This window comes from Dipodomys merriami, unplaced genomic scaffold, assembly GCF_024711535.1.
Source record: "Dipodomys merriami isolate MVZ:Mamm:240054 unplaced genomic scaffold, mDipMer1.0.p SCAF_12, whole genome shotgun sequence".
Classification (NCBI taxonomy): domain Eukaryota; kingdom Metazoa; phylum Chordata; class Mammalia; order Rodentia; family Heteromyidae; genus Dipodomys; species Dipodomys merriami.
In genome coordinates, this window is record NW_027202493.1 from 10,751,042 (window position 1) to 10,771,110 (window position 20,069).

The following is a 20,069-nucleotide window of genomic DNA, read 5'->3' on the forward strand; positions in this document are numbered from 1 at the left end:
CAGCTCTGTAGTTTTTGTGTAGACATAAGATTATTAAGATACAGCATAAGCCAGGCACCAGTGGCTCATATTTATAATTTTAACTACTGAGGAGGCTGAGATCTGGGAACTATGGTTTGAAGCCAGCCAAGGAAGATGAACCCCAAGAGATTAATCTCCAACCAACCAGCAAAAAGTCCAGAATGGAAGCATGACTTAAGTGGTAGAAGTGAAGCTATGGGAAAAAAATAGAGTAAAAAGCAGGCAGCCCTGAGGTCAATGCCCAGTACTAGTATACACATGTGCACATGCATACACACAAGTGTGCACATGCATGCTAATGCACACGTGCATACACACACACACACACACACAAATACAGCATAGTAACAGTGGGATAAGTAAAATTCAAAAGGTTATATTTTATGGTAGATGTTCACTACTACTTTTTCCAAAACAAACAAAAGAAATTCCTGGTGGCTGCCTTGACCCTCTACTTTTATATTGAATCCACTTTATACAAAAATAATAAGAACTGGGCTGGGAATGTGGCTTAGTGGTAGAGTGCTTGCCTGAAGCCCTGGGTTCAATTCCCCAGTACCACATAAACAGAAAAAGCTGGAAGTGGCACTGTGGCTAAAGTGATAGAGTGCTAGCCTTGAGCAAAAGAAGCTCAGGGACAGTGCCCAGGCCCAGAGTTCAAGTCCCAGACTAGCAAAATCATCATCATCATCATCATCATCATCATCATCATCATCCAAACTGTGAAAAATGCCAGTGCTTCACATATTTATTATTCCAAATTCTTTTGTGTTACTATTACTTTAGCTCCATTAAGTACTAAAACTCCTAAAAACTTTTTCACAGCTATCATTATTGCTGTGTTATTTTAAATTATATGTAGTATATATGTATATATACATATACAAACACACAGATGGCACCAAGTCAAATTCCTAAAGAAATCCCAAGCATTAGATTAAACTCTATGACATTTGACAATACTCAGCCACGTGTGACCTATAAAACTGACAATTTCATGTGGCTCATCCTAATAAAACAGCCTCTGACATTCCCATTATTGACTCTAACCCCAACATCTGCCCATAGAGGCAGCTGTGTGCCGCTGACACGGCAAAACGTTTGGGACATTGTGGCACAGCAGAAGCTAGGCCTAACATCCATAGCTTCCTGGAAGCAAGAATCCGTGCCAACAACACTTCCCTTTGAAGAAAGAAGGCGAGTAAGATGATGAGAGCAACTCAGAATGAAGTGTGGGGTGGAATAAATCATGAGCTGGTAAATGATAATGGATGGGGAAGGGGGTTGTTTACATTAGCCTATGATCCAGATGAGTTTGTTACTCAAATCTGTTTTCAGAAAAGCATAGCTCTAAGTAGGACTCAAACAGAATAGCCAGGTTGTGGACACAGGGCAGCATGAAGAAATCAAAACAAACCTGTTGGCAACGGCCTTTCGTCAGTGTTGATGCTTTCACATATAAATTTTCCAATGGCAAGGTGAAACTTTTTAAACATGACTAACCCTCTCTATGAGTAGCAATTGCATTTAATGGGGAGGCAGGTGTTGGGAAGAGCCTTACAGATGTTTGCTTCTCTGAGGAAAGGTAGCACTCAAAATTCATGGTGCAGAGGTACTATGTGCTGACGGGCGCATCATCACTATCAAAGTGATGTTTCAGAGGATTTTTCATTTAGAATTGTTAACGAATTTTGGACTAGTTGTTGTGGTGAAAAAAATATATAACTATTCAAAGTTAGCTAACTTCGTTGGAATCAGGGCTCTATTTCCTTCCTTGTAGATTGCTCAGAACTTTTTTCAAAAAGAGAAAAGACAAAAAAAAAAAAAAAAAGAAGTCATCTTTGGGGAATAGCAGTGTGTGGCGCTCTTGGAGCACCCTCTGGAGGCCAGAGGAAGGTGACACCGCAAGAGGAAGAAAGAATTCTATCACCCACTGAGAGAGAGCTGCAGAGGGCTCAACTGGCAGGGGCTGCAAATTTCACTTTACCAGTAACCAAGACAATGTAAGAAATACCAGAACTCATTTATAGTTTAAAAGGCAGAAGAAATCCAATGGACAACCACATTACAAAGAATTGTGTTACTGTTCTTTTGAAGCATTGATTGGCATACGTTTCTGTCTACACTCTGACTTCCTTGGGGAAATTAATGCAGAAGCAGTTGTTTGTTTGTTTGTTTGTTAATATTTAGAAGAAAGGGATGTGAACCTGTGCTATTTTCACTCACTCTACAAAATGTAATTTTGTAAACAAGGACATCCAGTATATAATTTAGCCAACTCCATGCCTATTAAAACTAAGAATAAATTAAGCTGTTGTCTTTTTTGTAATCTCCCCTAATATCTCACTCTCCCAAAGCAACTAACACTGACACCTAATGGCATTTTGATAGCTTGACTTTAAAAAAAAAATTCTATTAAGATTTACATAAGAATTCATGTAGACTAAAACACCATTAGGATGAATCCAAAATGTCAGTTGTCCCTTTGGGAATTTTTTTAAGTACCCTAACGGCATTCTTTAATAGATATATTTTTCCTACAGCTGAGATAAATCCATTTTAAGCCAGTATCTGATTTTTGTTTGTGTGTTTAGTTCCCTCTCTCCCTTCCCTCCCCTGCCCCCATTCATCTAAAAGAGAGCTCTGGGGTTAGAGGTCTATTATTTGCTTCTTTGAGCAAATAAAATTACTAAAAATATTGAAATGTGTTCCATTTTGCTTCCATAAGAAACAAACATAATAAACTATACTACTATTATGGTCCAGGCTAGCTCATTAATTTGAGAAAGCTTGTTACATTGGGAATGGTAATGAACATTCATTTGGTGAGATTCTATCACACTCTCAAAACTTTAAACACAATACATAATACTCCACTGGAGTGAGGAGAGAGAAAAAGGGAAAAAATATGGATTTATTATACTCATACTTTTGTTTATATTTATAAACTACCTTCAGTGGCACTACACTGTTACTCTGATAGGAAGAGAAAGAAGGACACAGTGTGTTTTTCAATTGCTAGGATTTATACCAGCTCCTTTGAGGATCAAACATTCTACAACAAAGTAAAGTTTAAACATCAACTCTTAAGTATTGCCAGGAAAGGAGTCATGTTTCAAAAATCTTCTTGTGGTTTGAAACTTCATTTTTTTTCTGCCAGAGACAGAGTTATACAGCACCTTCACACTACTCTCAATATTTAGATTAGATTCAGCACTGTTTTCATAATATATATATGCTGTTATGAAGTTTGACATGCTTATCTACTTTCTCTATCTTTTACAGGTAGTACACATTAATATTTATATGCACTCTAATCTCTGGTCAGAGTTCGGGTTTTCTTACCATAAAAGGTAAATTTTGAAAATTAGATGAAATAGCCTTGCCATGACACAGGCAAGTCATTCCTTAAGTAATTTTATAAAGAGAGCTTCTATGTTGATCAATGGTCAGTGGGCCTTCTTGTTTATGCCTCACAAAGTCCTCCTGGTAATAATAATGCTATCATTATCCCTATTCCCCACCCCAAAAAAGGAAAGATTAAGTGACTTTGCCATGACTGTTGAGGCAAAAATGGTTGAACTAGGATTTAAATCCAGGTAATCTGTCTGAAGAACTAACTATGTCCTCTCACCTTTTGCTGCCTTTTGAAGAGTTTTTATATGTTCTAGGGTCAAGTGGTACACTATACAATGAACATGTTTTAACTGCCTAGAGCATAGAAAGAATTCAATAAACAGTCATTTCCCCATACAAGAACAAAACTGCATCCAGTTTTCCTGGTCAACAGGAAAAGCATTTGCTGTTGATACACTGGTCTCAGTTTTCCCTTCTCTATTCTTTCATGTGTATTATTTTATTGTTTGTATATGAAAGTAGTACCCTAGCCTTTCTGTTGCATTAATTCTTTGTAACAAGTCCTGCTTCATTGTATAAATAAACTCTAATGCCTTTAATAATTACATAAGGCAGGGGGTTACAAGTTACAGGTTGAAACAGATCACTGGACATTCCTCCTGCCCTGTAGCTCTGTAAACACAGGCGGGCCAGTTAGTGACAGGCTACTTTAGATCCAAGAATGTTTACAGACACTTCAGCCCAGGGGAGCCACAGGGCTAAGGAACAGGTGGGTGATATCACTCAGGAAGCACACAGCCTGAGTCTATTCATTGATGAAACTTTTTCACTACCTGTATTCATAAACACCTCTCTGGCCAGGCATGGGCCAGAGTTCTAGAACTGGGATATGTTCTAGTTCTAGAACTGGGATATGTATGAAAAATTTTTCCAGATCGCTTAAGAACAACCACAACAAAGAAGTATTTGTAGAGTAAGAAAAACATACCAGCCAACAGAGAATCCTAAAGGGGGCTTCGAGTACGATCAGCAAAAAGGAATAAACCTGGTTTATAATTCAGGTTTTAAAGTAAAAGTGGGTTGAGCCCACTGAATCCATCAGAAGAGTAGGATTCAAGATATGGGCAGCTCAGGGTGTGATAAGGCCCTTGGTACCCGGCTCAGTGAGACACAGCCCGGGATTGTGCTGATGTTGCTTATTTTAAGGAAAGAAGAGGACTGAATCAATGACTCCAAGGGCTTGGGACCTATTAGAATCATTATAATGGAATAGATAATTCTGTTGAACATCTGCTGCCCCAACAGTGTGCAATACAATATTCGGTTAATTGTATAAAAATGCAGATGCTATGAAACACAGCCGTGGATGTATCATGTATCAGCCACACACGTCATATTAAAGTTTCCCCTAAAATTTTCCCTCTAACAGATGTGTTTATGCCTATTCGTATAACACAGTACACTATGGGGCTGAGTCGCTAAGCTCCCTCAGCTTTATATCTCCCCTGACTGTTGTGAAGGAAGATTATTAACATCCAAAGGGAGGCTTGTATGTTGCATACTGAACACACATCTCCAAGGATGCACAGCTTTGGTGGTTAGCTTAAGGGAGGGGCAAAATGTGGGACTGAAGGTCAGTAGCACAGGAGCAATTCAAGAACTAGTTGTCCTCTTACTGATTTGGGCTAGCACAGCAAGTGTGATCAGACACTGCGAATACCTAAGACCTACAGACTGGAAAAATAAAATAAAACAATCAAGAAGAAAAAAAAGTGTACTTTCCCCACAAGACATTGAGTCTATCAGTTATTTATTACTCTGGAATAAGGAAAAACACACTGGCACTTACCATCATAAGGAAAGTGACAAAGAGAGAAATGTCCATTCCAAACCAGGCATATTTAACACCATGTGCTTCCCTATAAAGCAGACCTCAAGTTGGCCATCCTTTTCTGATCAAATGAAGAACATATTCTTAATTAATTTAGCAAATGTGAAGTGCTCTGGAAGGGGTAAAAAGTCCCTCCTCCAAAGAAGATTCTTGCATGGTGAGAGAGACAGAGAGAGGAATAAATATACCAAATACTAGCCTAGAGATAATTTGACAAGTTCATCAAATTTCCTGGGAAGATAGGTGAAAGATGGCCATTTAAAGGGAATGATAGCTGTGGAAAGGAACTTAGAACCAGAGCCACAAAGGAAGAATCAGCACCACCAAGGAAGCGCTACAATTCAATGTCTAGAGAGAACATGAAGTCGTTACAAGACAGCTACCTGTACCTACCTGATAGGTATACTCGGCAGGATGCAGAGAGGCCTAATCTTTCATCCATGACACCAGGGAATCACTATCTTGTAGAAAAGACCTGCTTAATGGCATTGTTGCTACTTTAAACCCTTGCTAAGAGGCAAAACTACATCTGAAAGGAATGTGGTCTTGGTCCTCTGTCCTTCTTTCACTCACTATACCAAGCAAAAGGACTGCATGCAGTTCTTAAGGCAATGGATGGACAGGCAGAAAGTCACTAGCAACAGCGATAAGGAACTCAAAAGTAAGTCTTTATAACTTGCCAGCTTTAGCTTAGGTCTAGATCTCTTCACTGTGATGATCTTAGGGCAGTAAAGAGTAATTATTTAGATAGGTTGCTAATCTGACTCCACATTTCATGATCTTTTGAATAACATGCTCCATGATCCCCAAAATACAAGGTAAGAATAAAGAAATTGTCTTTCTGCCCTCTTGAGGGCTAATGAGTTGTCATTAGGGTCAGTCTGATAAGCAGTATCTTCTTTTGGAAGCTTGCAAGCAAGCTGAACAATTACTCTCTGTTCCATTTCTGTTTTCCTGTAAATCCTGCTTAAGGTCTCTGCCAATAACCCAGGTTCTGAAATGCTATCAGTGGTTCCAATAAGAATACCAAACAAATGTGGTTTGTTTTCTTCCTGCAAGGAACAAATACACTTGCTTATCGTGTTTGGGCACAGCTTTACCAAGTCCCATTGGATTAATTCCTCAGAGGTGTTTCACAAATGTGAGTTGGGAGTGTGGTCTAAGGGAGTTAAGCATCTGATAAACTTAACAATTGGGAACTGCAGAGTGGGGGGAGGGTAGTGGTCCCACTTTGAAACTTCTACTTCACTGGATCACTAATAAGCAAGTTTGATTCGAGAAGGTTCCCCTCATCTAAAGCATTATTTGTTCTTAGGGAATATCTCAGGTCCTCTGGACTGCGTTCTGATAAAGAAATAGTTTCCAGAAAGCCTGAACTGCCATTTCATTGTATGTCTATCCCGTAAGCAACAGGGTTCAAAGAGTCAAGCAAAGGGCTGCTTTCCAGTGTCTCCAGGGAAAATAAACTAACCGGGTTTGGGTAGAGGAGGTCCTGAAAAAGAAAACTGTCACTCCAAAAGTCTGTACGACTTCGCCTGAGCAGACCCGATCATCGGAACTCGGCTACATTTTATCTGCTTCGCTACCCTTTAGGAATCCCCGTTCGCTTCTCGGACTTTTCCAGATCCGAGAACCGAGTGCCTGGGGGTGCGCACGGACGCACAACGCCGCGAATCCGCAACGTCTTCCCCAGGCCCCTGACCCCGAAGGCCCCCATGCCCATGCCGCCCTCCGCTTTCTCCAAGGGGCTCTTCTCAGCCAGGCTCAGGCCAAAGGGACCGGGATCTCGGTGCCCGCGGCGCGTCCCCGCTTCTCTCGCTAGAGGGCAGCCGGGGCCCGCGAAAAAGCCCTCCGGCTCCGGGGCCCGCGCGCACCAGGCTGGGCTCGGCACCCTGGATCCTACTCCTGAGCTGGGTTCTGCCGCTGAGACGCCACTAAAAAGGGGTGCTAGGGAGGGCCGCGGACCCGTAGGAGGGTGCACCCCTGGAGCTGTCGTTCTCGCTCTGCGCGCGGGGCGTCGGTGCACAGGTGAAGGGGGGAAATCCTACCGGAGTAGCCCTCCGGGCTCCGCGGACACCTGGTTACCCGCGGGACCGGCGCCGGGAGCTCGGGGCGCGGGCGCACGGAAGGTGGCCAGGCGAAGGCACCCGGGCCAGAAGGAGCGTGGAGCTCGGGCCACGCTGCGCCCTTACCTGGACTCGGGTTGCCTTGGGCGGGCTCGAGCTTCTTGGCGGAGCCTCGGTCCTTCTTCTTGCCTTTCCCCTTCCCTCTGCCTTCTTTGCGCTCGGACATGTCGCTGGCGACGCGGGCGCTCGGCGCGGACGGTGCCTGGCGTCGGCGACGCGCGGCAAGTTTGGTCCGAGCGCTCGGGGTCGGCGTTGGGGAAAGTTTGTGTTGGGCGGAGAGCAGAGCGCTCGCGGGGCGCGAGGGGGCGGCGCCCGGCGGCCGCGGGGAGCAGTGCGCGCGCGGCGTGCGGTCCCGGCCACCGGGAACGGGCGGTCGCCCTCGCTCTCGGCGCAGTACTCGTCGTCCCGGGTCCCGCCGCTGCTGGCTCCTGCCGTCACTTCTTGTCCGGGCAAGGCTCGCAGTCTAAGGAGCGGGAGGCGATCACTGTCCGGTCCGCACTCGCATCGCTCAGGGGGGCCGCCGCTGAGTTGCCTTCCGCTCCGCGCTGCTCCTGGCACTCGGCACGAGCCCGGACTTCCAACAAGTTTTGGGGAACTCCTCGCCGGCTCTTTTTCAATTGCCCCACCGACACCCACCTCCCCGCCCGCCCGCAGGTTGCAAGCTGGCGCCTCCTTCTCACCCTCCCCTGGCCTCGCCCCCTCCCACCACACCCCCACCCCGAGGCGCGGACACGCCACCGGGAGGAGCCTGGGCCCGGCGATCGCAGCGCAGCCCCTTTCCGCCCCGCGCCCCGCCAGGCAGGGGGCGGGGGCGCCGCGCGACTGCCGGGAATCCCCGACAGGGGTCGCTGGAAGCCGCGCGCCACCGAACGGAGCGGCCCGAAAGGCTCGGGGAAGGAAGGGACCCCGGGCGCTCTGACGCTCCTCCTCTCTCGCTACTCTGTCCTCGCCTGCGCCGGGATCGCCCGCAGGGAGCGTCCCACCCCCCTGAAGGTGGAGAGGGGTGTTGCTTCCGACAAAAGTTTGCAACTCAAGACACCTGACCCCCAGAGGAAGGTACCGGGAGCTCTGGAGCTCCGGAGCTCGGGGGTCCGGGTGGCAAACTTTCTTCTTTTCCCAGAAGGGATCGAAGTTCTTTGCTTTCGCACAGTAAAGAGACATCTTCCCCTTTACCTTTCCATGAAGGGCCACGTTGTCAGTAAACGCTAGCTGGAAGGGAGGTTAAAATGAGAACGGTTCTGGGCACCGTGGAAGGGCCGGTGGACGCCGGTGAGTAGATCCGCGCCCTGAGTTTGGCTGATCTGCTTTCATGTGGGTATTCAGTCCCGATTTTCTTCGAAACTGGCCTCTTCTGCGGGGCTGTTTTCTGTTGTATCTCCCTCTACAGCTTTTTAGTTTTCTAGGGAAGTGAGAGCCACAGTTCACGACGGACAACAACTAACTTTCCTGAAATCACCAATCACGAATCAGATCTACAGAGTGGGAGAGGTGGATGAAGATGAGAGTCCAGGAGAGCCCTGGTTAATACCAGTTTCCTTGGATTTAGACTTTCTCAGAAGCACACGCAAACCCTACCCCTTCCCCTGTCCCACCTCTGGATCTACAAAGCAATGAAATCAGAAATGCTAGGCAAAGGCCAGAGACATCCATCTGCAACCCATGGAATGATCCAGAATGGTCTGCATGTACAGACAAAGCAAGCAAACAACAACAAACCTACTCTCATCATTACACCACAGCTGTTACCAACTTAGATTGCTCATTTACAGCGACATATTCTCACGTGGTCGACAAAAACGAAACATATTCGACGTAGACTACTACTCCACTTTCCAAGTGACTCATTCCTGCCTCTCCATATTTCTGGGATTAATACTAGCTGAGCCATTGCCTGCCTACAGCCTCCTCTGTACTCTCTAATTGCCACAATCTAAATAAAGTTTAAAAAAGAAAATCTTAGTGCTTCCTTGATGTGTAGGTGAAAAGGGAGGGGTGCAAAAGTATTCATTTGAAAACTGGCTAAGAGTAATTTGGTTTACTTTAATTTGCATTGAAATAAGGACTAAACTGCTAAGTGGGTTAAATGGTTAAAAGATAAGAAAGTCCAGCGCTGGTGGCTCAGGCCTGTAATTCTAGCTACTCCGGCCGGAGGTTGAGATCATAGAACAGCAGTTCAAAGCTAACTCCAGAAAGGAAAGTCCATGGACTCTTACCTCTAATTTATCAACAACATCAAAAAAAAAAAAAATCCAGAAATGGAGCTGTGACTCAAGTAGCAGAACAACAGCCTTACAACAGCTCCCCAGACCCCTGAGTTCAAGCCCTAGTACTGGCACCAACAACAAAAAAAGATATTATCTTTGTGTTAAAAATAAGTTTAATGTCCAAATGACTTCCAATAATTTTCCAACAAACATTGAATATAAGATTCTCTGTGTGGTACAAACAGAAGAACCAGACAAAAGACGAAGAATGTGTGGACATAGGACCGTAATAGTTCACAGCATAGATTGTAAGCTAGATTCTGAAGGTTGGATGAAGTACTTCTACCTTCTCAAGAAGGATCTCTACTCCACAACAAGGGATGGAAAATTCAGAAATCAGAGGTCCTTTCAAGAAGGAATCTTTATCTCAAGGGTAAGACAGTGCTAAGGGTGTAGTGTGCACCAAGCCTTGTGTTAGCAAATGTCATTATTTTAAACAGAAAGTAAAATGTATATTTTGAAAGGTGAATATAAATTAGCATTTAATAATTACTTTTCCTACTTTTGATGTGATAGAGATGGGGGAAAGGAGGACAGAAATTGCAAAGCTAAGGGTTGCAGGAACTTTCTTCAGAAGAAGACGATGCAGCACAGGTAAGGCTGCTTCCAGTTTCTAGAACCACAGCTGAGTTGTCAAGAAACCACGGCAAACCTTAGCTTGCTTCCTTTTATATTTCATGTTATCTTCTGAAGAGTTCTTTTATTACATTATTTACAACCAGCTGAAAAAGTAACCAAGTGTAAGTCAAAGTTAAAATATTCTTGAGATTCATCAAAAGTTTGCAATTGTCTTTCAATCTGTTTTTTTGGTCAATAATGGCACATGAATTTTATTTTTTAGCATTAAAAAAATCATAGAATGGACTAGAATAAAGGAGAAACAAAGGGAGGATAGCTTTCTCTTTAAAAATTATAAAATGGAAATGAAGGAAGGGGAAACATTGTCCAAAAAGGTTATACTCATTACCTGACTTATAAAATAGTAACCCCTCTGGACAATACCTTAATAATAACCTCAACTGTATAATTTGGGAGTGGTAATATGTAGTTGTGATTAAAATCTATTAATTTGTTGTGTATTGTTGAGCTCTTAGAGCAACTATCATATATAATATCTCAGCTCCCACATTACATGCAAACCTATCAACATATGTCAACTGAAAAAAAAAAGAATTCTGAGTAAGCACCTTGAGAAATAAAGAAAGGCAAAACATAGATCTTGCATAAAATGATAGCTTAAAAGAAGTGCAATCATGTACCACTACGCTTTTCTTTGTCTGGGCTTAACTTTGAGAAGTACTCAGATCTACATAGCTGGTTGAATATACTCTTCCAGTAATTCCTTTTTGGGAACTACTCCAAGAAAAATTTAAAAATGGGCAAGAATGGAGAAAAAAAAAGACTAACATGAAGATATATTACATTTTCTGAAATATTCTATGCATTATTGACAGTAATGGAAATTTAATTTAGAATCCTGCAAATACTTTTAACTTCTTAAAATAAAGCAACTTCAGAAAGAGAACTTAAAGAATTACATTTTTAAAACTTTGTGACAAAGTTGACATTAATGAACATACATAAATAGAAAAAAGAAATCTCACTATCATCCACTTCACAACTGTAAGGTTCATTCACTCAACAAGCACTTACTCAACAAATGTTAAGGGAAAGCTAACATGTATCCCTATTTTCATGAAGCTAAAATACCACAAGAAAGTCACTTAAATAAACAAAATTAATTATCCAATGAAAAGCAAGATTTGATAATTTTTTGGAAGTCTGAAACTCACAAAATTTGGGGGATTTTATTTACTTACTTATTTGTTTGTTTGTTTACTTATTATTCAGTGCCAATACTGGAGCCAGCTTTTTTCTTGGCTAATTGGAGATAAGACCAGGGGAAAAAAAAAATCTCCTTAGGAAAGGAAAGGAGATGAACAGACTCAGAAGGGCATGCTTGTTCTGTTATGTGTAGTTTGACTCTTGGAATTGCCATGCATGTTGAGTGTGTTAGTGTTTCTATCTATATGCCCTGAAAAAAAAAGAGAGAGACAATGTTCTCCTTGTCACATATAGCAAATACTTCATAGTATTAAAAGTTGAAATTCTGTGTGACTTATTTTGTTTGTTTGGGTACAAATGGAGTTTTGAACTTGGGGCCTTGTGCCTACTAGAAAAGTGCTCTGTAATCATTTAAGCTATTCCTTCAACCCAAGGGCATGATTTTACAACAACATAATGAGTTAAGTTCCCAAAGAAAATGTGGTAGAAAGTGGTAGAGCACTAGCCTTGAGCTGAAGAGCTCAGGGACAGTGCCCAAGCCCAGAGTTCAAGCCCCACAACTGACCAAAAAAAAAAAGGCTCATCAGGCTTTGATTGTACCAACCAGGTAGGAGGAGCCTAGTGGGTCCAACCCAGAAAAATCATAGAATTTGTATGTTTTTCTACTTGTGTGACATAAGAAATTACTACACACTGATGAGAACTACTGTGATTTTTACCTATTTTTATCATCCATGTGAAGATCAATCATGACTGTACTTTGATAACTAGTATCTTGGATTAAACACAGAACATATAGCTAAATATGAGCCCTTATGTCTTGTCTCTGCCCTTCCCTTCTTTTCCCTTCCCTTCCTCTCACTTACCCTCTCTCCTCTCCGTTCCTCTTCTCTCTTCTCTTCTGCCTTGACTTCCTCTTCCTGTCTTCTCTTTCCTCCCGTTGGTTGCTCCCTTCTTAACTCCCTCCCTTCTTTTTAGAAATCAAGCCTAGGTTACAAGCTTTTTTTGTTGTAAGATAGATAGATAGGTAGATAGATAGATAGATAGATAGATAGATAGATAGATAGATAGATAGATAGATAGATAGATAGATATCAGTGGTATTTGAAAATAATTTATATTAAGAGCACCATCCTACTCAATTTTGTAGTCATCCTGCCTTATTTCACACTAGCTTACCTTTATACTCCCAATTCCCTTGCGACATGCCTTTACTTCAATTGCATATGATTCAGAATCTCAGATTTACATACAAATGCACATTTTTGTACACAAACATAGATATTCACCTGTGAATGCACCCATTTGTGTGTATATGTGTATATGTGTGTATGTGTATTTCTCCAGTTATCTTTTCTGTAGGAAATGCTTCCATGTGGACAGATAAAGGCCATACATCCTTGTATCCACTGCTTTCATATTACTTTTCCTTAGAATTCCTGTCTACCCATCTTTACAACTGGTGAACACTAAACAGTTTTTGATAGAATAAATTTAAGTAGAATGGAATGAATATTAAAAAGCCTAGTTTTCTGGTAAGACCATTTTTTGACTCATCAATTGGAACTCTTCACTCCGGCAATCATTTTGACCCCAATCTCCTTTTACCTCTTATCTCCAGGTACCACCCAAACCCTTGCCTTTGTCTTTTCTTTGCTTTGGCTCTAACAAGACCACTTCTTCCAATTATTTCTTCACACACAGAAAGTGAGAGCAGTAGTTTTCTACAGGTGGTTAACCAATTTTGCCAGCACCACTTACTGAAGAGGTTGTCTTTCTTCCATTCTATTTTTTTAGCTCCCTTATCGAAGATTAGATGGCTATAGGTCTGTGGGTTCATTTCTGGGTTTTCAATTTTATTCCATTGGTCCCAAGGTCTTTTCTTGTGCCAGCACCAAGCTGTTTTGATTACTATGGCTTTGTAGTAGAGTTTGAAATTTTTTGCTATTCGGGGTCTTTTATTGTTCCATATGAATTTTGGGATTGCCGCCCCTATTTCCTTGAAGAATGAGGTTGGAATATTGATAGGCATCTCATTGAATTTGTAGATAGCCTTGGGAAGTATGGCCATTTTCATGATGTTAATCCTTCCATATTTCCTTGAAGAATGAGGTTGGAATATTGATAGGCATCTCATTGAATTTGTAGATAGCCTTGGGAAGTATGGCCATTTTTACAATGTTGATCCTTCCAATCCAGGAGCATGGGAGGTTTTTCTACTTTCTAAGTTTTGTTTTGATTTCCTTTTTCAGGTTTTTAAAGTTTTGAATGACATCGCCCCATTTGTTAGGAAATGAAAAGACTTGGAGAAAAGTATATTAAGTGAAGTAAGCCAGGCCCAAAGAAACATAGGTCCCATGGTTTCCCTTATTTGCAATAACTAGTATATGTCTGTGTCTGGAACAAGCAGAAAAGCTCAGATAAGATGATGTTAAGCGAAATGAACCCCAAGATAGGGACACAAGTGGTTTTTTTCTTCCTTGCTATTGTTTCTAATGTATTTATCAGGTACTATGTGATTTTTTGTTGTTGCTTTGTATGTCCCTCCCCCATGGTATAACCTCTATTTTCATTTGGTATAATTTGGGGAGGGGAAGGGAAAAAACAAAATGTTTAAATAGGGATACAGGTGGACCCATTGCAACCATGAGATGTACAAGACGCTGACTCAAAAAAATGAACTTTAGGCACAGGATGGGGTGGGGGAAGGATAGTTGAGGAGGTGGGAGGGAAGGGATGGTAGGGGAAAAAACAAAGGAGGAGGCAACAATGCCGGATAAGAAATGTACTCATTACCTTGCTCACGTCACTGTAACCCCTCTGTACAGTATTTTCACAATAAAAAATTTATTTAAAAAAAAGAAAGTGGGAGCAGACTTTTTGAAATGCAAATCAAATCCAGTCACTGCTTCCCAGAACTGGAGCCCGAGCCCGGCAGCCCTGGGCTGTCTCACCTTCAGCCTGTTCTCCTAGGTTTGTGCACCCCAGCTTTCTTGCTAAGCACCCCCATTAACTTCCCATTTATCCCAGTCTCGGTGCTTTTGCACTGGCTGGTTGTTCCTCGTGTTAGTTAATTCCACTTATCGTTCAGATCCCATTAAAGTTCATTTACTTGGAAAAGCTTTCTGTTGACTTTCAAAACTGTTTCAGCTGGTCCTAATCTTCCATCATCCATTTTGCATCTCCTTTATGACATTTCTCCCAGATATTGTTCTGTTTTGCTGTACTAAAGCTTGAACTTGGGACCCCACACTTGATAGCCATGCATGCTACCACTGGATTCATGCCTGTAGATCATATGCTGTTTCTTTTAATTTCAAATAATATTTGGTGCTAACCTTGCCTGAGCTGACCCTACAAGGTCCTCTTGAGTAGCTGGGATTACAGGCAGAGATCACCATACTGAGCCCCATTATGTAATTGTTTCTGTGATTTTTTTAAATAATAGTTTGTTTACACCAGGTATGAATTTCTTTGAGGACAAAGACTGATGATTTCATGTTCAGTCTTACAGAGCGAGTACTGAATGTGTCTCACCCAAGCCAACCCATAAATTTGGGCAATTAGTACATAAATCAAGATCAACAGATTTAGTTTCTAATGTATTTAAGACACTAATATGTATATTTATGTTTGTTCACATTTTTAATTTTTTGCATTGCTTTCAAAAACAGTATTTTAATCTTATCATTTCATTTTTGAAAAGATGACAGAAACAGCATCTTTTCCAGAAAAAAAAAATCTTTTCTTGCCTACTGCTCCTGTTTTTAAAATGATAACAATTATCATAACACCCATGACACAATGAGAGAAACCTCTGTTAAAACCTTTCCAAATTATAAAAGATCCTGACTAGTCAAGCTAAATCTCTCAATACTTTCTCTGGGAGGTAAAACAGTAACTTTCACGAAATGATAAAGAGCCAACAATATTTTTCCTCTAAATTGCCTTTGCAGATTTCACTTGTTGATTGCATTTATTGATTTCATTGCTCTCTTGGATTCTTCAGACATATCAGAGTAACCCATAAAACAGCTGACTTTTAACAAGGCCAATATGGATTCATAGAGAAAATTCTGCAAACACAACATTGTTGGCAGGGTTTAAAAAAACACCTTCTTATTCTAGGCATGATATAAAGTTCTTGTCTATATAAAATATATTTGCACTTCACAGCCCAATGATGAGTCTCAAATTATCCCTAGTAACCATCTTGGAACTATCATAGAGATTAATTTAATTCTTCTGTTATTTTTCTTTCTTTCCATAGTCTACATTCATGTCACAAATACAAAATAGTTTCTCTGTATGTACTTGGGGCTCTGATTCTATGTGCATTGATTGTACAACAAGAGAGAGAGATCAATGCCGGGCACTGCTGGTCTCACTTCTGTAATCTTAGATATGCAGGAGACTGAGATCTGAGGGTGGTGGTTTGAAGCCAGCCTGGGCAGGAAAGTCCGTGTCTTCAATTAACCACAAAAACCTGGAAATGGTAGAGCACTAGCCTTGAGTAAGAAAGCTAAGGGACAGTGCTCAGACCCAGAGTGATTAGCACACACACACACACACACACACACACACACACACATACACACACACACACACAGAAGGAGACAGGCAGACAGACAGACAGACAGACAGATCAGCTTTGATGGCTTTTAAGAGACAAACCACAAGATCCCCTCCAAGGATGACATCTTCTTTCAAAGACACTCTTCATGACTGTGAAAAGATTCACCTCTATTAAGTGTATAACAATGCTGAAATACAAGTTAAATACCATGAACAATGAATTAGTACATCAAATATTTGAACAGTGAGTCATTTAGCAGCTAAACTCTTTTTGGTATATGTTCCATAAGAGACACCTGGTAGGAAGCATTTCCAAAGCAGATTATAGTATGTAAGAAATTGCTTCATAATATAAATAGAGTGGCTGAGCTGCATGGGGTGAATGCTGACCCAGGATATTCTGTGCCTGCCCCAGATAGGTAATAATAGCACAGATACTTTTTATCTCCCACATAATTTCTTCTAACTTCTTTACTAAATCTTTATGAAAACTATTCTCTCCCTGCCCACCCCATCTCTCTTCTTTTCCAGTTCCTCCTTCTAGTAAAGCACAATACTTCATATATTTGACTTGACCAGGGGGTTTTAGTTTCAAGTGAGAGCCAAGAACCAAGGTCCCCATGGAATCTTACAGTCAACTCCACCCCTGGATTCAGGCCTAGAAGGCAGCATATTCTGTAACAGGCCAACTTTCAACAAATTATGTGGTAGGGAATTCTTGTGTTTGTGTTTGTATGTATTGAGAATATATATATATATATATATATATATATATATATATATATATCCACATATATACACATACATACGTATGTACATATACATCTATATATATCTTTTGATCCCCATTTATTTGGGGAAAGAATTTCACAAGTATTTGTAACTCGAGAAGGTGAGCTATCTTTTCAAGATGGTTTAGCAGGACAATTAGCTAACTTGATGGGAACCAAATGAACACCCCCCCACATAAATAACTGGTAACCAACCATGCAGAAGACTGCATGCTTATGGAAAATGTTGTCTTTTCTGCTTAGTCTTAAAGATTGAGTTTCTTCCAAGTGTTTCCCATAGGTACAAGGTGAAAACCACCTAATTTAAATAGCATAGGGAAGGCCAAGGCTATTTCTCTGTACATAGAATGCTTTGGGGTAAAGAGAAAATGTTGGAGGGTGGTTCTGGGCTCTAGGTATTCAAATGACTTTCTGTTTATGTAGTGCTGAGGAATCGAACCCAGGGCCTCATGCATGCAAGACAAGCACTCTACCTCTGAGTCACCTTCCCAGCCCTCAACTGACTTTCTAAAAGTATATTTAGGATTAATATTTGTGAGTGAACTTTGCTTGATCCTAAAATGTGCTGTTGTTTCTGGAGTCCCTTGAAGCAGGTAGACCCAGATTGTCAAAAATATTTCAGTCCTGTTAATATTCAAGTCTATAAGACTGACCAAACCTAGCCCAACTGTTGCAGAGAAAAAAAGAAACCCACTTTTACTTAGGTATTCTTTTAATTTTTGCATTGTGATGACATGGCAATTTTTCCCTGTTGCTGATGTTGTTTCTAAGAGACAGTCCGATAGAATGACACAGAAATCATCTTCATTTTCATGATACACAGCCCCCCAAGTAAGAAATGAGCCAAGATTACAACACTATGTGTTTATTCTGTGTCCCAAATCTCTAGTTCTAATTTGAGGTGTCCTCTAAAGAGCTTCACAATTTATTTTTAGCTCATTTTTAAGTTTCCTTTTTTTCTTTCTCTCTTACCGAAGGAATTTGTACTAAAGTATTATTACCTTTCCTTCCCTCCCTCTCCTTCAACTCTCCCTGCCAATCTATATAACACCAGCTAGCCCTGATATTCATTCTATCCATGAACATTACGTGTTCTTTTCTAACAAAGAATTTGTAATAAAAACATTTTTCTGGCTGGGCACTGGGTGGTTCACACCTGTAATACTAGCTACTCAAGAGGCGCATTGTTTAAAGCCAGCCAGGGAAAGTAACCAGAAGTGGAGCTATGGCTCAAGTGGTAGAACTCTAGCCTTGAGCAGAAAAGCTCAGAGACAGCACCCAGGCTCTCAGTTCAAACCCTAAAACTGGACACACAAAAAATTATTTTGACCCTTCCTTATCTTTCATTAACAAACATTCATTTATCCCTTCAAGGATCCATCTCATTTTCCAACTCATCACCCAAATCACCACCAATCTAATAAAACTACTCAAAAGTCACCAATGCCCTGCAAGTTGTCTTAGGAAATGTTGTTTCCAGATCTTATCATACCTAGGAATGCTGATAAACACTTATCTAGAAACTTTTTCCTGGGACTCTGTAATAGCTCATAGAAAAACTTTCTCTGACTCTTTTTCTCAAATTTCCTCCCTCTGCTACTTTTTATCTTACATGCTGGCCCATAGCTCAATATGTTTTAGTGTTAGCATCAAATAGTTGTACAAAAGGGTACATGTCAATTTATGTGTGCAATCACATCTTGATCAGTTTGTCACCTCTTCCATCCTGATGTCTCCCTCCATCTATCCATCCTCAACCTGTCTCCTAAAGTGTCCCAGTTCTATTTTCACATATGTACATTAAGTATTATGTACTTATTGGCCCACTCTTCCTCTCTCCATTCATCCATTCCCCTCCTCTTAGTTCCCAGACTCCTCAGACAAGACATGCTTCAGCTTTCTTGGATTCGTTTTGTTAACTATTAATTGTTCAAAAGATTATCTAAATAGGCCGCTGTGTTTATCATCATTTTGTCAGTTTCACTGTGTATATGTTTTTAGATATGTCTCTCTAAGCCTGATTTATTTCACTCAATATGATTTTTCCAAGTCCATCCATTTCCCTGTAAATGATGTGTTAGTCTTTATGGATGAATAAAATTCCACAGTCTGTGTGTGTGTGTGTGTGTGTACACACCCATGCATAACATGCAATTTTATGTGTATGTGCACACACATATCTATCACATTCTCTCGATCCATTTGTCATTTGGAAGGCATCTGTGCTGTTTCCACACTATGATGTTGTGAGTAGTGCTGCAATGAATGTGGGTATGCAGGTGCCTTTATTGTATCCTGACATGCAATATTTCAGATAAATGCCCAATAGTGATGTGGTTTCTCTGTGTATTTTTAGTGGTTTTATTTTGTGTCAGTACTGGGGCTTGAACTCCGTAAAGAGAGAGAGACAGAGACAGAGACAGAGACAGAGACAGAGAGACAGAGAGACAGAGAGAGACAGAAAGAGACAGGAAGAGAAAGAGAGAGAGAGAGAGAGAGAGAGAGAGAGAGAGAGAGAGAGAGAGAGAGAGAGAGAGAGAGAGAGAGAGCTCTAGGCCTCTACTTCTAAATGGAACATGTCCTGAATATAGTTTAATTCCCATCCTTCCCCCTCAAAAAAAAAACAAACATACTCTGCTCAGAACAATAAACAAGAAGTTATGCTCCCTTTTTATTTCTCAAGTCTTCCTGGCCTTGACTCTAGCACTCCGTGGCCCCAGATTCTCAGCACTCACCTTGACAGCTTTCATTCTTATCTCCTGTCTACCACTTCCACCTTTCTGGGCTCCTCCCTCCTCAGTGTTCTTTGATTGGATTTATAAGCACCTACTTCACTGCTTCAGTTTGAGTTCTCACACCCAGCCATTCTCTCTCCTGCCATCAGAGTTAATCTCCTAAACTACAGTTATTATCTTGTCACTCCTTAGAGTAACATCTCTATTGGATTTCTAATGTTATAAAGTTGAAATTTCTCTATTGAGAATGTGAAGATCCTTCCCAGTCTCACTGCTGCATAAATATTCAGTTCCTCTCTCTCTCTCTACCTGCCTTCTTTTGCATTTGCTACTCTGACCACATTGAACAATGTATTTTCTTAGATCTATAACTTTCACTGTGTTTTTCCTCCTACCCAAAATGACCTCCCATTTTTCTGCCTGGTAGACATGTACCCTCCCTTCTGCACCTAATTCAAAACTCAACTTTTCTATTTTTTTTTCCTGGTATTTCCTAAACCCAGACCAATTTTTGCTGAATATGT

The 20,069-nt window shown here is 41.1% G+C and overlaps 1 protein-coding gene across 8 annotated transcripts in view; it reads right to left on the reverse strand.

Moving 5' to 3' along the window:
- Nrg1 (neuregulin 1) overlaps window positions 1–20,069 on the reverse strand; it is a 1,056,971-nt gene that overhangs the window by 204,677 nt on the left and 832,225 nt on the right. For 4 of the 8 annotated variants that reach the window (XM_070016219.1, XM_070016217.1, XM_070016216.1 and 1 more), the window contains exon 1: window positions 7,462–8,022. The exons of 3 other annotated variants lie outside the window; for them this stretch is intronic. In XM_070016219.1, coding sequence (XP_069872320.1) covers window positions 7,462–7,561 — 100 coding nt within the window. In that variant the 5' untranslated portion in view covers window positions 7,562–8,022. Of the gene's footprint in view, window positions 1–7,461; window positions 8,023–20,069 lie in introns of those variants that run through there. One more of the 8 variants, XM_070016220.1, reaches the window with a different exon arrangement.